General features: G+C 38.9%; 2 protein-coding genes across 2 annotated transcripts in view; one reads left to right on the forward strand and one right to left on the reverse strand.

Moving 5' to 3' along the window:
• The first annotated feature begins 4,238 nt into the window (after positions 1-4,238).
• LOC119736855 (dentin sialophosphoprotein-like) lies at positions 4,239-12,944 on the forward strand. Its single transcript, XM_038210865.1, has 6 exons — positions 4,239-4,267; positions 5,337-5,387; positions 5,948-6,052; positions 6,190-7,599; positions 7,897-8,065; positions 12,692-12,944. Exons 3-6 carry the CDS (start codon positions 5,953-5,955, stop codon positions 12,942-12,944), a joined length of 1,932 nt encoding a protein of 643 aa, XP_038066793.1. The 5' UTR covers positions 4,239-4,267; positions 5,337-5,387; positions 5,948-5,952.
• Positions 12,042-16,185, reverse strand: part of LOC119738756 (DNA-dependent protein kinase catalytic subunit-like) — an 85,306-nt gene continuing 81,162 nt past the window's right edge. The window contains exons 90-92 of the mRNA XM_038213705.1: positions 15,743-15,931; positions 14,571-14,734; positions 12,042-13,149 (exon numbers count right to left, since the gene is read on the reverse strand). Of these exons, the coding sequence (XP_038069633.1) occupies positions 12,945-13,149; positions 14,571-14,734; positions 15,743-15,931 (558 nt within the window). The 3' untranslated portion in view covers positions 12,042-12,944. The remainder of the gene's footprint in view (positions 13,150-14,570; positions 14,735-15,742; positions 15,932-16,185) is intronic.

Here is a 16,185-nt window from a genome sequence, read left to right on the forward strand (position 1 = left end):
TTTGCGCATGCAGAAGTCAGGGTACCAGAGTGTCATGCCTGTCTTTGATTTTCTGATTATTTTGAGAACATTCAGTGACAAAGTTGTGCCGTACTTTAGGTCAAATTTCTTGGCAATGACAAATCCAACACTCACGGAAATTCACAGGAAGCCCAACAAGTAAGTGATTCACCCATGGGCAAAATTATACATGGTTATATGTAGCGGATCAAAAGATAGAATGCTGTCGCTTGTATTTACCCGACGGAAGCGCGTGGCGTTGTATACAACGCCACGTTCACGGGTCTAGTTTGGACCTAGCTTGAGTAACTCCAGCTGACATGTTCCATATTCATTCACATGTGAATGTGAATGAATATGGAACATGTCACTGACATTGTCAGCTGGAGTTACTCAAGCTAGTTTGGACCCTGCTTAAACTAAACATGCTGAAATAATGCGCCTATCAATTGTTTCCCCCACCCCTCCCCTCCCGGGCTGCCCCACCATACTCCTACTCCTAGAACTATGATGCTCCGCGGAGCATCATAGTTCTAGGAGTATGCTTAAGGATGAAAAGGTCATTTTTGAGTAATATAAAAAAACACCCTAGACTATTACTTCTAGAATTAGAAGGCTTCTCTCCGTCAGCTGACAGAGAGAAGCTTTCTAATTCTAGAATCACTAGACTATAATTTGAACGAAACTAAACAGGGGCCCTACACTATCATGACCACACGTTCACCGTGTAAGGCGCCTATCAATTTCCTAACTCAGCGGCTGATGCTTGACTTCAGTAATCCTCTGTGTCACCGGGGACTACTTTAGGGACCTACAACATGAACCGACATGAACCTACAAACAACCAGGGCTTTCCTGATGTCACCACTACATGTACTGCATCGACCTGCTGTGCACACACCTGCAATGCTACAGGCTCTACTTCTAGAATAAGAAGGCACCTTTCTGTTAACCGAAAGGTGCCTTCTAATTCTAAAAGTATACTGGCACCATTACACTCTCATCAGAATTCTACAAATCAACATACGAAGGAAGAATGTGCTTTGAAATAAAGTAATTAAATAATGCTTACTCTCTGATGCCTTTTCTTTTAGACTTCTGCTGTGTGGACGGTACATGTACTGAGATAAGATCAGGGGAAGATTTGTTTCAGTGTCCAGATCGGAAGAAGCTGCAATGTCCGGATTGGAAGAAGCTGCTGCTGCCACTGCTGCTGCCGGTGTTGGTGCAGGCATTTGTAAGTATTTAAATAATATTGGATGGTTTTGAAAAGATACAAGAATATATTTCACATTATATTTGTAGCAATATTGTCATGACGAGTGTGCTCGCTTACGCGTGCACTGCTCGCTGCACTCTTTTGACTGGTTGACAACCATGAGTTTCTACACTGCGCTCTTATTGAGTCCAGGGAATCAGCAAAATGCACGTTGATTAATACCTGGATGAGTGTAATCATAAATGATATTGTCCTCATCCAGGTACTTCCAATAACCATACAATAAGCTGATTTATATTTAGTACGTAGAAGCCTGATATAAATAATAATCACCAATATCAGCACATTTATTTACATTACAGTATCTAAAAATAGCATATAGCCTCAATCGTGCAAAATTCTTTATTATTTCTGGAGTATGGTATTTGGAGGAGTGACCACTGCCTGAATCCTGCGAAATCCTTTAGCAGTCACTGTCAATGTGTTGAGGCAGAGCCAGTGACATCCTGGAGCAGTACGGAGGATTTAATGTATTATCAAGGCCTACATTTATGCATGGTGGGCATTATAAACAACTGAAGGTTCAGCCGGCCCAATACCTTGACTGGCTGTTACTGTTTTGTTACTTGATACAGCTATGCTTTGATAAGTCAGCTGTGCCTACCAGCTGCCTGCTTTTGTCTTTTGACTGAATTTGACAAGTCAGCTGTGCTTGCTTGAAATATGATCTGACTGTTGGTAACTAGTGTGTGTAAAAGCATGATGGCAGGGGAACAGGATTGATTTTTTGACCGTCTGTGACTGTTCAAACAGCAGGAGGGTAAGTCGTGTTATGAGCTTCAGATTTGAGCTTCATATTAAATGCAGTTTGTTTTATCAACATACAGGCCGATGTTTCACCGGTGATGATATATGCTGCAGATTGTGCAAACGGTGCCGCAAGTCAAAAGGTATAATGCAATGTTGACTTGATTTCTAGAATCGTTTTAACGAGATAGTGATCATAGCTGTGAACAGCTGCAATACATTATTATATTGTGTCATGATGGTAATTTCATAAGTATAAAACAGCCATGTGCGGGTGTGCCCAGTATAATTGGTTAAGACAACTAACGAAGACATCAGCAGACTGATGTGAATCATGTACATGTGAATGAATGGAGGTGAAAAGGTCAATCGCTGCTTGCTTGACCTTTGTTTTTATGCCACATACTTTTCTTTCAAAGAGTGGTCTAAGAGTTTTCTGGACTCAAATTTTTGGCATATACTCAATATTTTTTATCTCCTGATCAGAATCAGAAACCAAGAGTTGCAACAACATAATTGATATAATTGATTAATTGTATAGACACTTGTTCACATTAATTTTGTTTTTTACAGATACATCAGATTCACCTGGACAAAGCACCTCAGGTATACATCCATAATGCTAGCCTTGTTTTTTGGTGATGATTTTGATTTAATGAAGATTGCCGTTGTCCCTGGGCAAGCCATTTTGCACAATTTTTTTTTTCTATTGAAATATATGCTAAATATTCCGTAGACCCTCCCTAATAGGTCATCTTGATAAGGCCGAGTGGGCGTTTGGTAGCCAGATGCCTTTCCTATTCATCTGACCATTGTTGTTTCTTTGAAAAATTGCATACATGTATACAGTTACCTGACCTACCTGGATTTTTTGCAGACAAATAGCAGACCTCAAAATAAAGTAATAAAAACATGTTTAATGCAGTATATTTTCAAAATGGAAAAGTGTTTGCTATGTAATTTGTTTGTGTACTATTGGTTAATTAATTATACAGGAAACTGAATAGCATTAAAGGTGCTTTTATTGTAAACAAAGTATAAAAAGCCTTCAGACAACCTTTGAAAAAAGTTACAAAATAATATTATTTTCCTACCTCCCTTCCTTGAAAATTTTTCCGCTGTTTCCATAAACAAAAACTTTTTTGTGGGATATAGTTGGGAATAAATCCCATATTTTCTGAAATATTGTTGTGTTTGTTGCTTGGCTTCACATAGTAGCAACCCTTGCTTTTTAAAACTCCTGAAGATGTTCCATTTCTGGAATGCAATTTTCTTATGTAAGAGTAAACTATTAATCATTAAAAGTGAAATCTAAATGCTTCTGTTCTGTTCATTTTTATTGCAGCCAGGATTTCCAACTGGATATTTGATATCTGTAACTGTAAGTATTAATCCTTGCTCTAAAATGTATATGATTACTTGCTTTTCATGCATTTCCAATAACTCCACTCAAAACCAAAGAAGAATGTTCAAAACCTTACCAGTTGAGGTCGAGCTTAAAGCTCATACATATTTTATATTTTGAAAAAAACAGTGAAAACATAAACATGCACAACCTTGTGATCAGGAAAAACAATTTTGTCCACAGCACACTGTTTTTCCAAAAATCTTTCAATTGACTGATTGTTGGATAGTAAATCAGTGGAGTTTTTTTGGGATAAATGCTAAGGATTTTGCATTACTCTAATCCAATGAGATTTAGTAACAGTCAATACAAATGGTCAAGAAATCTGCTGATTCTTCTCAATGGGGTCTGTGCGCCAACAAAAGAGGGTGCCGTTTTACCTAGCAACGCTGTCCCATAGACAGGACACATACATTTTGCTGGTTGACGTGCACACACCGTTCCTTGTGTGTGACGCACGTACACTAGGGGATTTGTACTATGTAGATGCAGTGGCTGCGCTTTGCGGCAAAATATGCAGTCAGGCAAGATGGCGTCGGTCAGTCACCCCCAACTGTACTTTCTTTGCCGGTAAGGAGGTGCTTGTGAACGGAGCGGATAGTCTCAAAGTACATCGGTATAAGGCAAAACCCAATGATGAATTTACATCACCCTGACACAAATTCCATCTTATTAAAAGTTTGATTGAAGAGCTATAAAACAACTCTCTGACTGCATTTTTCATGGTTTTTGAATTTCAGACTACACTGACAGTTTTTCAATCATGTTTCTTCTGCATTCTTATAATTTTATTGCAGGCATGAATTGCAAATGCATTTCCTGTGGTAACATTAACTGTAAGTATTTGGCTTCTAAAGCAGCTAATGGAAATCAGTTTTTAAGTTAAAACACAAATATTATTAAAAAGATTTTGTTCTTAAAATGTTCCTTTTAAGCCTAGTTTATTCTTAAAATGTTCTTTTGATGGCACAATTCCAAAGAGCTTAAAGCTCAGAGTTTAGAGAAAGCACATATAATTGTGTTGTTTTGATTGAAACTATGACCAAACCCACTGTGTGCCCTTCAGAAAATGAGCCTCCCCCAAGTGGCCCCCCCCCCCCCCATTTGAACCTATAGATAAAGCCCCAGTCACACATTTACGGTTGGAGCTACGAATATCCACGATTTATCAAGAATCAATGAATCACAATGAACCGTCGAGATTCGTCTTTCTTAGAATGCACTATGGTTTCAGGATGGATAGCCACAACTGTCCTATGGTTTCTCTACGAATACACCACGGTTTGTCAAGAATATGGACAGATTGGTGAAGAATATCGATGGTATTTCTAAGAATAATTACGTTAACGCCACGGTTGTCTGCGATTGGGCCACAGATGACTAAGGTTTTCCTACAAATAAAGCGTGGATATTTGTAGTACAACCTTAGCAGAACCCTAGCACATCCGGGCATATCCGATATACATTCCTAGCAAATTCTTAGATATTTCTACCATGACAGAGCTACGAATCTCCAAGAATAGCCAGGAATAACACCACGAATCAGTACTGTTGTCCTACGGATGTCCCACGGTTGCACTACGGTTTGATTTTCATGACATTTCACTACAGAAGTTTCGAACAGTTTCAAACTTTCGTAGCCCCTCCACGCATACCCAAGGAAGATGACGGATAACCACGGATGTACTAAGGATTAACACGCTACTCCCATGGTTTATTACGAATTTCAAACCGTGGAGATCCGTAGCTCCAAACCGTAAATGTGTGACTTAGTCTTCTAAACTAAATTGATTTTTATTATTTAATCTATATTCTGTAAAAAAAAAGAAAAAAAAGTGGCAATATTGAAAACCCTTTGATTTGCCCTTTAAACACTTTATTCTGTGAGTGTTTGTTTCACTGCAGGCTGTTCTTGCCATAAAAGTGTAACTGAGCCAACTGATCCTCAATCGAAAGGTAATAATATTTGAACAGTGACACTGGACTACATGCTTCCATTTGTTTTACTGAAGTGACAAAGTTCACTTATAAATATGGGGATAGGGTGCGAGTTTACACGCCTTTTATTAAACCCTGTTGACTCTTCCAAGATTTAACAAGGGGGTGTAAAAGTTCTTTCTAAACAAGTTTTTTACAAACCATTCCTTTGAAAACCAAGCCATTCTGTGAAAACAAACATGCAAGAATATTGAATGGTAAAAGTCACATTGTACCTTCTTGATTTGCCTGGACGTACCATGGAGAAATTGAGGGAAAATTATTATCAATCTGCCATCTGCTTCAACTGGAACCAACAATTACCGACAACCACCTGAGCCAAAGTTCATGGCGCTGCTAAGAACACAGTTTTCAGTTAAAAGGGCCTACGTTTATTTCAAAGAGTGCAAGCAGTTAGCACTGCAAAACACTGCTTGCATTAGTGTTGTAGAAGATCCTCACTGGGAAATTGATCACTAAGGGTATATTATCTGCTGCAGAAGCTTCATAATAAGCCGTTATTATTACTCTTGACACAGAACTGATGGCAACTGAGAGGAGGCAAAGATCTTCAGACACTAGGGAGGCAACAGCGTCTGGGGATGAGAACACCTCATTGCTAGCTACAGCAGTAGTTCATGCAGGTATAACACACTGATCATACAAACAGTGGAATAACTTCACACAATTGAAGCACAGTGATACCTCTTTTTTTTAAGGAATTTTATGAAACTGTCGACCGACTTTAATGCACTTTGATCTTTTGTTCATTTTAACATAGGAACAGGAAATGTTAAACCCACAGCACCACCAGAGGAGGGCACTGGCTTGGACTCATCTACAGTCACAAATCAGCCTACCAGCAGAGCATCTTTAGCCATAGATAGGTCACATGGCAGACAATCCACCCACATTACTGCATCGTTAGCAGCTAGAGGGGAGCAGACATCTGCAGGCCAAGATTCTACAGATGCTGCAGAATCTCAACAAATGGCAGATCAGCCAGCCGTCAGTACCACAGCAACTAGGGAGAGGCAGACATCTGCAGGCCAAGATTCTACAGATGCTGCAGAATCCCAACACATAACAGCTCAACCAGCCATCAGTACCACAGCAACTAGTGAGAGGCAGTCAACTGCAGGCCAAGATTCTACAGATGCTGCAGAATCTCAACAAATGGCAAATCAGCCAGCCATCAGTACCACAGCAACTAGTGAGAGGCAGTCATCTGCAGGCCAAGATTCTACAGATGCTTCTGATGAGTCCCAACAAACAGATCAGCCAGCCGTCGGTACCACAGCAACTAGTGAGAGGCAGTCATCTGCAGGCCAAGATTCTACAGATGCTTCTGATGAGTCCCAACAAACAGATCAGCCAGCTGTCAGTACCACAGTTACTTCGGAGGGGCAGTCATCCGCAAGCCAAGATTCTGTACATGCTGCGGAATCCCAACAAATGGCAGCTCAACCAGCCATCAGCGCTGCAACTAGAGAGGTGCAGTCATCTGCGAGCCACGATTCTGCAAATGCTGCTGAATTCCAACATGGAGCAGATCAGCCTGCCATCAGTACTGCAGCAACTAGAGTGGGACCAACATATGTGAGCCAAGATTCTGTACATGCTGCAGAATCTGTACAAATGCAAGCTCAACCAGCCGTCATCAGTCGCACATCAACTACAGAGGGACAGTCATCTGCAGGCCTAGATTCTGTAGATACTGCAGAATCCCAACAAACAGCAGATCAGCCAGCCATCAGCACAGCAACTAGAGAGGGGCAGTCATCTGCGAGCCACGATTCTGTAGATGCTGCAGAATCCCAACAGATGGCAGCTCAACCAGCCATCAGTACCACAGCAACTAGAGTGGGACCAACATATGTGAGCCAAGATTCTGTACATGCTGCAGAATCTGTACAAATGCAAGCTCAACCAGCCGTCATCAGTCGCACATCAACTACAGAGGGACAGTCATCTGCAGGCCTAGATTCTGTAGATGCTACTGTTGCTGATGGAAACCAGCTTGCTAGCATTGGTCATTATAATGTGCCTACCAGCCGTGGTATACCTGCCTCTTCTGTGCCATCAGCATCCAATGAATGGCAGCCAACTGTGAGCCACCTACCTGACACTTCTGTTGTGGCCCAGCCTTCTGCCAGGAATCAACCTTTTAACTGGACCAGTGGTACAACAGGTGAGTGATAATTTTAGAAGGCAATAAGGCTCATTCTAAAATCAGTCTGGACTTGATAATAATGGATGTTGCATGCTATTTATTGTTGAAATGTACATAAGTTTGAAAGCAGAAGGGGATTTTCTTAAAATACAAATGTTGGGATAGCAGTGCTCTTTATAAGAGTGTTGTATTTATGTACCCTCTCAAAAAAAACCAGACTTTGAAGGCTTTTCCTGCCTGCCCTTGTTGGCACAATTAGTAAGTCTGCTACCTATTCTCAATGATTACATTCTTGTTCAATTTCCTTTGAAACAGGAGCATCCTCAACTGTCTCCCCCTCTGTTCCTGTGCCACGAAGCCCCAACAAGCGTGTAACAAAGAAAGATATGCAGAAACTTGCTGGTAACCTTGGAGATTGGGACCGGCTCGCAGTTGCATTAGATATGTCTGAAGCAGATATCCATGGATTTAAAGAAGAGAATAAGTATGTAGTATGGAACCAAAAATATTACATGCTTTGCAAATGGATAGACAGAGCTTACAAGAAAGCCACAGTTGGCGAACTTGTCATCAGATGTCAAGAAGCAGATGTGAGTGTCAAAGCGTATGAATTTCTGCTTGACATTTGATCTAGGTCATGTCACCTGTTCTAAGGCAATGGTTTGTCAACAAAATCGCAATAAAACTTTGTATTTTTTATGTCAGTTGATACTGTACCAGCTTTTAATGTCTCCTAAAACTGACAATCGTGAATTAAAGTACTGTTTGAATACTGTGCAGTATAACTCACCTGGACATAATAAGCACCCAAACTGTCATTTTATTTTGTAAGTGCAACAGTCTAACCTATCTCCAATATCTCCAGCATCAAAGCAATGGATTGAGGTAGCATGTGTAGTTAATCAAGCACAAATGTTTTATACCACGGTATGAAATGGTGAAGTTTCAGTGGTTGGGAACTGTTGACATATTTTAGAATTTCATGCATAGTCTGAGGATCATGATTTTCATGTGTGCAAAACCACATGTGAACTGCAAATTCAAGCAGAAATTATTTCAAGCAGAAATTTGGACTAAGCTGTTGATTGGTCAATTGGCTGCCTTTTTTTTGGGTAATACACCAACGGGTTACCGAAGACCCGATAGAAGGCGCCCGCTGAATGGTCCAAATCTGGAGGTCAAGACGCAGTCTTGTTTTTCATAATGAATCGCCAAATCATAGATGCTTGTGTGCAGGTGGCCATTCCATAGGCTTACACGTGTATATGGCGCCAGCCCACAATCTAGCAGATGCCAAGTAAAGAAAAAGATGTGATACTGATACACCTTATTTACAACCCGACCACTCTCTGCTATTGTTCTGATAAATCTTTTTCTTTTTTTTCGGACAATACTTCTCCGCGGCTTTTCTCCTAAATGGTTCATGATATGAACTTGTAACTGTCTATATACATATGTATCGACCCTCATCCCTAGTAGTGCATATTACTCTGACGTCATGATGATGTCATCAGGTGTCAAATTACAAGCGATTTTAGCTGAAAAAGTGACCAATTGCTTTCACCTATAACTCTTTAACAAAATCATCAATAGTGTGTGTATTCCGTAATCAGATAGACCATGAATTGATAAACATTTTTTGTCATGTACATGAACTCACTTGACCTTTACTTCCGGGTCTACCGGAAGGTCAAAGTTAGGTGAATTCAAAATGAAGAAATTTAGCCTGAAATCAGAACAAAGCAGAATTTCTTCCGAACGGTTTACGGTATGATCTAGAAACCTAGTGTGAACTTGTACCATGTTACAAAGATGTTATAAATGTTATGTCATCATCAGGTATCAAATTACAAGTGATTTCAGGGTAAATTCTTACAAAATAGTTTGCGCTATATCTTTCGAACTAAATTGAGTATCGTGTTCGTGTTTTCGTGAGGTTGTAGACTATGCCGTGAGAAACATTTCTTGTCTCCGGACATAAATCCACTTGACCTTCACTTCCGGTGAAGGTATAATTCAAAGGTGGAAGCATTTGACTACACACATATCATTTTGATAGTGTTTAGTGATGAATGCCAGACAAAAAACAAACCCAGTGTGATGACGTCACCTTTCAAAAGGGCGCCCCCTAGCGGCACATAAAACGGTGTTTGCTTCTATTATTTGAAAATCTTCCGTTCAAATTTTACTAAATCGGCCTTTGATATTCTTTCATAAGCTACAAATAACTTGGCAAGGTTTCAAATTCATGACTTCATCAGACCGGAAGTTACTTTAATGAGAATTTGAAAACACCATATTTTAAATTTAATTTATATCATTCAATCCATGTCGTATACCTTCGCAGCCCAAATAACGATATCCATTAGAAAGTTCACTTTTTGCTTCCAAATACTGTGACGTCATAAAACCGGAAGTTAGGTGTTATGATTGCAAACAATGTTTTTCCATATTTTCATACGTTATTTAACTTCACAATGAACATTTATCCATTCCGAACTAAATCAGTATTCACTTCCCGTTTTTGAATTATGTCGTCATCGAGCCAGAAATAACTTGTATGTGTACATAATTATAATGTTTACTGGATTTTATCACAAAATTATTGATTGTACTGGAAAGGATTTAATTTCGTGATCCTTTGTTTTTGCATAAAAATATTCATAACTGAACTCGGCAGTGTTTAATGAAAAAAATGCCTGCCCGACCACTCTGCGTTTGTAACAACAAACGCGAACCTCTAGTTTGTTATTTTCTTTTTAATACATGTCACAACCTAACTAGCAATGGCCCAACTATAGTTGAGGCTTCGCATCACTTGCTTCAACAGCGGGTTGCAATATAATGAAAATGGAACACGAGACCAATAAAAAACAATACACATTTTGTTTATAAATGAGCAACCCAGGATTATTGTATGAGAAAGTTGGATTCAAATCCAATGTACTATTTGCCAAAAGAATGATGTGTACTAATGTCATCTTTTAAAGATTCATTTTAAAGTATCTGACAAAATATCTGACATAATGGGGCAGATCATTACGTTTCTCAACAACAAAAAATCAGATTTATTATCAGATGTTCATTTTGATTATTTCTACATTATGCTTTGCTACTAAATGTATACTACTAGTAATGGTACTCTTAAAATTGAACTGTGCTATTCCGAGATCAACTTCAACAACTATTTTGCAAAGACTTAAAAAGCCATGATGAAATAAAACAATACTTCAACATCTTTAAAGGCCATTAAATTTGGCACTGATGTAAACCATGAGATACGATTTGCTTGTAAATGTAGCTTTTAATTGTATATATATATTTCAGTTGTACAAATGAGTGATTTAAAATGCAAGATACAAATTTGTTTTAAACCTTTATTAACAAATTTTTATCAATAGGTCTCTCTCAAAGACGGCCATCTCTGTAGAACTGCAACTGTGTATTTTACGCAATCAAGCATGTATTGTGCAGTGTTGAAAATGTTCCAAACACACAGGCTTGTTGCTCGAAATGTGTTCAAAATACGACGCAGCTGATGGGCGTTATGCAAGTTGACGCTCAAAATGAAGATGCACATGGCTGGTCTGTAGGAAATGACGTCATTTGAGAGAGACCTATATATTTTTTTAATTACATGTATCTTCATTTTACATGTGTGTACATTCTACAAGTAGAATTTACTGAAAAATGTAACATGGCGTAAACTTTGAAGGGAAATTGTCGACTGTCAATATGCCAGAACACTAAACAAAAACGTATCAAGTAATATTAAAATTTAAATTTACAGAATAATCGTTTGTATTTTCCAGTACCATAACCTGAGCAAGAAACTTGTGTATAAAATAATCGGCTGCTTGCTTCCCACTCAATCAATAATTTTATGGGTTTTTTTTTATCCAAGAACTGATTATGAATGTTACTACATACATGTAGTTTATAACTGACTTGAACTTTTCACAGAAACTGTTTGAAGCTTTTGAGCAGTTCTATTTTTTTACAAACAAAAAATCAGAAAACAAGGGCGTGAACTTTTTTACTTCCGAAATAGTTGTGTTATATGTTATTTGCCATAAGTGTTTTGTATGTACATGTAGTTGGCATGAAATGCCTAGGCCTAAATATTCTTAACATTCTTTCAATAGATTTGTATACTTTAAAAAAAAGTTTAGCTGCAACATTTTAGTTTCTTTGCTGTACTTTTATATCTCTGACTTTAAAAGGTGTCTTATATTTTATATGAAGGTTTCCATTTGATAATTAAAGATGGACTGTCTATATCGTTGATATTTTCAATATTTTCTCAAAGGAGTGCGAGTGTTTCATTTTAACAGACTATAGCTCTAGAAAAATATAAATTGAAAAATTCTTGACCTACATGTATTTCTCAGGGTGAAACTAAAAAAAAATCTCTGACTGATAATTATTTTGTTAAAAGAATGTTTCATACAGGAAAAACAATCTTGTGGCAAAATGTAGCTTCACATTTCCATTTTATTTATGAATCAAAGGACAAATCTAGAAAATGTTTCAAATATTTGATCTTACTAATCTACCAAACCAACAACTCTCTTCTGAAAGCAAATATGATTCACAAATCATCTTTCAAATCACAGTGGAACAATGTGTGGCATAACGATCATTGAATTCAGAAAATGAAATGAGAAATGAGAACAAAACAAACAATTACGTTAACTGGTTGAGACAAATCCATAAGAAAGTGGAAATGGCACACAAATTGAAAGTTTATGACATGTTCAAAACTGCAAAAATCACAAACTCAAATGTGGTATCTAATTTAAGGGGACAAGACCTTTCATTTGAGTCACTTAGTTTCAAGGTATCTTCTGTGAGAAAAATCCACCCTACATGTAAATACTTTGACTTTACTGAACAATAGTACAGTTGACAAAAGACACTTTCTAAAAGTTACATGATTTAACATGGAATTGCCCTTAAGGTTTTCGCACTGGTTATCCAGAATGAAATGTCAAAGTAGAAAAGTTACAAGCTATTTAAAAAAAAAAATACGTTCACTTATGTCATCCATATCATTAATTTAAGATAAGAAATGTTTTGCAAAATTTCATTTCAGTTTAAAAACTTTCAGATGTGGCACATCTGTCAGTGCAGTAGAAGATCCACGATTCTCAAAAGGCTTGACCGGGGACTCTACGCTCCCTGACTACATCCATGCTTCCCAGCCAGCATACACACGGCCCAGTATATTAGGGTCTGTGGCTTGGTCAATCAGGCATTCCACCTGCGTCTCCATGTTCAACCCAGACACTGCAGATGAGGCGCGGATGTTGTGCTGCCCAAGCCCGCGGGGGTGGCTTAGCAGGGGACTCTACGCTCCCTGACTACATCCACGCTTCCCAGCCAGCATACACACGGCCCAGTATATTAGGGTCTGTCGCTTGGTCAATCAGGCATTCCACCTGCGTCTCCACGTTCAACCCAGACACTGCAGATGAGGCGCGGATGTTGTGCTGGCGATCGCCTTTCAGCACTTCCTTGATAGAAGAGAGTGCAGGGTTCCTGCTGTGTCCCAGGGTTAGCTCACGTCTGAAATAGTAACAATAATTTAAAATTAGTTTTGTCATAAATATTGAGTGGAGCAGTGTGGTCTAGTGGTTAGGGATTGTGACTCATGATCAGAGGGCCAGCTGCTGTTCATATGTTGTGTCCCTGGGCAAGCCACTTCACCCCCGCTTGCCTCTCTCCACCCAGGAGTATAAATGGGTACCAGCATTAGCTGGGGAGTAACCTGTGATGGACTAGCATCCCATCCAGGGGGAGTAGAAGTCCAAGTCATACATACCAAGGAAACTGCAGAGATAAATGCCGGCCTGATGGACCATATTGGCTCATGACAGACTTAAAGTTATAGTCCATCATTTGTAATTTGTGCATTTTGTTCGTTTGAAGCAACAAAAGTGCTCAAAATCTAAAGAAGGGTACTGAACAACTAACCTGATAAAGTTTCAGCTCAGCTTCAGCTGTATATTCTGAGAAAAACGGCATTCTAGGATCTCAATTTCAAATCAAAAGTTGCTGAATCATGTTTTGAATTGCACCTGAATTCAGCGTTCGAGACACGTTCTCGCTGAGCTGATTGCAGCTTCGTGATGTCGCGCACTGATCTGACGAATTATAGCAACCGTGTGCGTCATGCCAATGCTTGCGCGCGCTTCGCTGTATAACAAAACGAACTACTAATTTAAATTTTTCTACGGTGCGTCTTAAGAAGCACCGTTGGAAAGGCCTTCTTTCGTTGATTACTTCAAAATGACAGCTTGCCAGCAAGGATAATTTCACAGGGAGTTTAGTCCCCTTACTATCTTTCAACCAAGTATGTTTTTCAATAATAAATACGCCAGCTACTTTTCGGATAGCTGCAAATGATGGACTAACATCAGTGACACGTGCATTGTTCCAAGTATAACAAGTTCCAAGTATAACATCTTATCATACACTCCATAACTTTCTAAAAACAAACTGGGGAACAAACGAGCAAAATTCAAGAAGGACAACAGATGGGCTAGCATATATGCATTTTCTGCACCAATTAATGCACAAATATGCATTTTCTTTCACTGTCACCATTTTGAAATAGAAAAGCCCAAACATAATTTTTACATTGCGTGCAAAGGATAGTGAATCGTTGATAGTATGGTATATAAAGACCATAAGCCAATTTCATGGTGCTTCTTAATACAGTAATCACTATGTTAGAAAATTGTGCTAACAAGCGCATGGTGTGGTGTGGATATACGCTAACAGTTGCACGTGCGTGGAGATTTCATCATTGCATCAGTTTTAAAATTTAAGCATCTTTTTCCTCTAAGCATGCATTTTGTATGCTTACTATTTACAGTCTCTGTACACAAAAAAAAAATGGCAGCTCCGTGGGCAGAAAATAGAGTGCATATTTTGAGTTTGCTCACGGAGCTGCCATTTTCCTTACATGTTGATTCTTGACTTACTTTGTGATATCGGCGGGATTAGCTCCTTCCAATTTCTTCTGTGCATAGCTGACTTTCTCCCTAGGATACCAAGCTTCATCTAGGCTGCTTCCTTCTGGATCACTCTGTCCTTCCATCGACCGACCTGCATCCTTTTGAGCTTTAGCTTGCTTGCTGGCATTGGTCTAATCAAACAAACAAAACCCCAAATATAGCTTCTGCAAAACATTGTATTACATTGTATTAATTTCCTGTTGATTCCATAAAGCTGTACTGCCAGGCATATAACTTGTCCACAGATAACTGATTTGTAAAACTTCGAATGTCCTTATTTGAACAAGTCATTTTGGTGACTTCCCAGTTGTATGACTGTTTTTGAGCTAGCACAGAGAGGGAACATGGTGATTGTGTTCTTGGGCAAGATATTTTACTGTAATTTCCTCTCTTTGCGCAGGAGTATTTATGGGTACCAGATTGTGCTGATTTTGTTTGCAGAAATGTGTCTAGTGACCTGTTGAACTGGGGTAATGAGGTGCTTTGAGACATTGCTTTGTGAGGATTTTTCAACATATTAAGCCAGATAAGGAGTCCGTGAAATCACCCTTAAGAAAGTCCTTTGTTTACCCATGGAGATTAGGGTCAGGGTCATTAAAAAAACATTAAAATACCCTTACACGATTAGTCTAGTATAAGCCCCATAAAAACATCCGTGAAACATCTCTTAAAGATTCTTTTCAAGGAGAAGTGGACTTTTATTGAAAATTTAAGGGATCAGATGTTCATAGCCCTTCGTGACGACAAACCTGATTTGCCTGAGAAATTTCCAAGATTCCATGAAAAATATTTGAAGTTTAACGAGGTTCCTGGAAGGGGGTGTACTGTAACACAGCCAACTGTTACTGTTTAGAGAGGTGTGTAATATTCACACTGCATAAACGCTATAAAGCAACCATCGCCAGTCAGTCAATGAACACAAGACGTACATACACCAAACTGGTGAAAACCTTTCCCTTCTTGGTCATTGTCCGATTCTCTGAGCTTTCCCAGAGTTTTGGTGTTTTCTCCAAAGTCCCTGAGTTTTCCCTGACTGGAAATTGGAAACTTATTTTCCAGGTTTTCCATGATGTCCACAGTGGCTATAAACCATGATTATGGGCTACATAATTACATTAGTAATGTTATTAATGCCACACCTTCCAATCCAGTGAGGGTTCCTTGATGAAGACATCCATCGTGTTGATAAGAAGTTCATGGTTCTGTCGCAGTGCTCTCAGGGTATGTACCATGCTACTCTGAAGGATGCCTTCCTTCTTAAAGGGAAGCATCAGATTGATGATTTGACGCGTCAATCGGAACGGCATCAGCTCAGGAACAGGCAGAAACTGTCATCAAGAAATGCAGACATGGAAAAAAATGTTTCAGTAAATAAATGATACTGCTACGTTTCCATTATTCAACATGCAATTAAAATCCGAATCAAAATCAGATCAACTGAATCCAAGTGCAGCACCTTTGAGCTTGTAAGTTTAATAACAGATTGACCGTGATTTGACGGAGTGACAAATCCTTCCAAAACCGGTATTTTAAGCAATTTGGAATATTTGGGTATTCTTACATATTATGATGCCCACTACAT

Source organism: Patiria miniata, unplaced genomic scaffold (genome assembly GCF_015706575.1).
Source record: "Patiria miniata isolate m_02_andy unplaced genomic scaffold, ASM1570657v1 HiC_scaffold_3, whole genome shotgun sequence".
Lineage (NCBI taxonomy): Eukaryota > Metazoa > Echinodermata > Asteroidea > Valvatida > Asterinidae > Patiria > Patiria miniata.

Coding starts and splice junctions, on each gene's coding strand:
- LOC119736855 (XM_038210865.1), top strand. CDS start 5,953: ATGGCAACTGAGAGGAGGCAAAGATCTTCAGACACTAGGGAGGCAACA. Junction 6,053..6,189: donor TACAGCAGTAGTTCATGCAG/GTATAACACACT, acceptor ATTTTAACATAG/GAACAGGAAATGTTAAACCC. Junction 7,600..7,896: donor CTGGACCAGTGGTACAACAG/GTGAGTGATAAT, acceptor CCTTTGAAACAG/GAGCATCCTCAACTGTCTCC.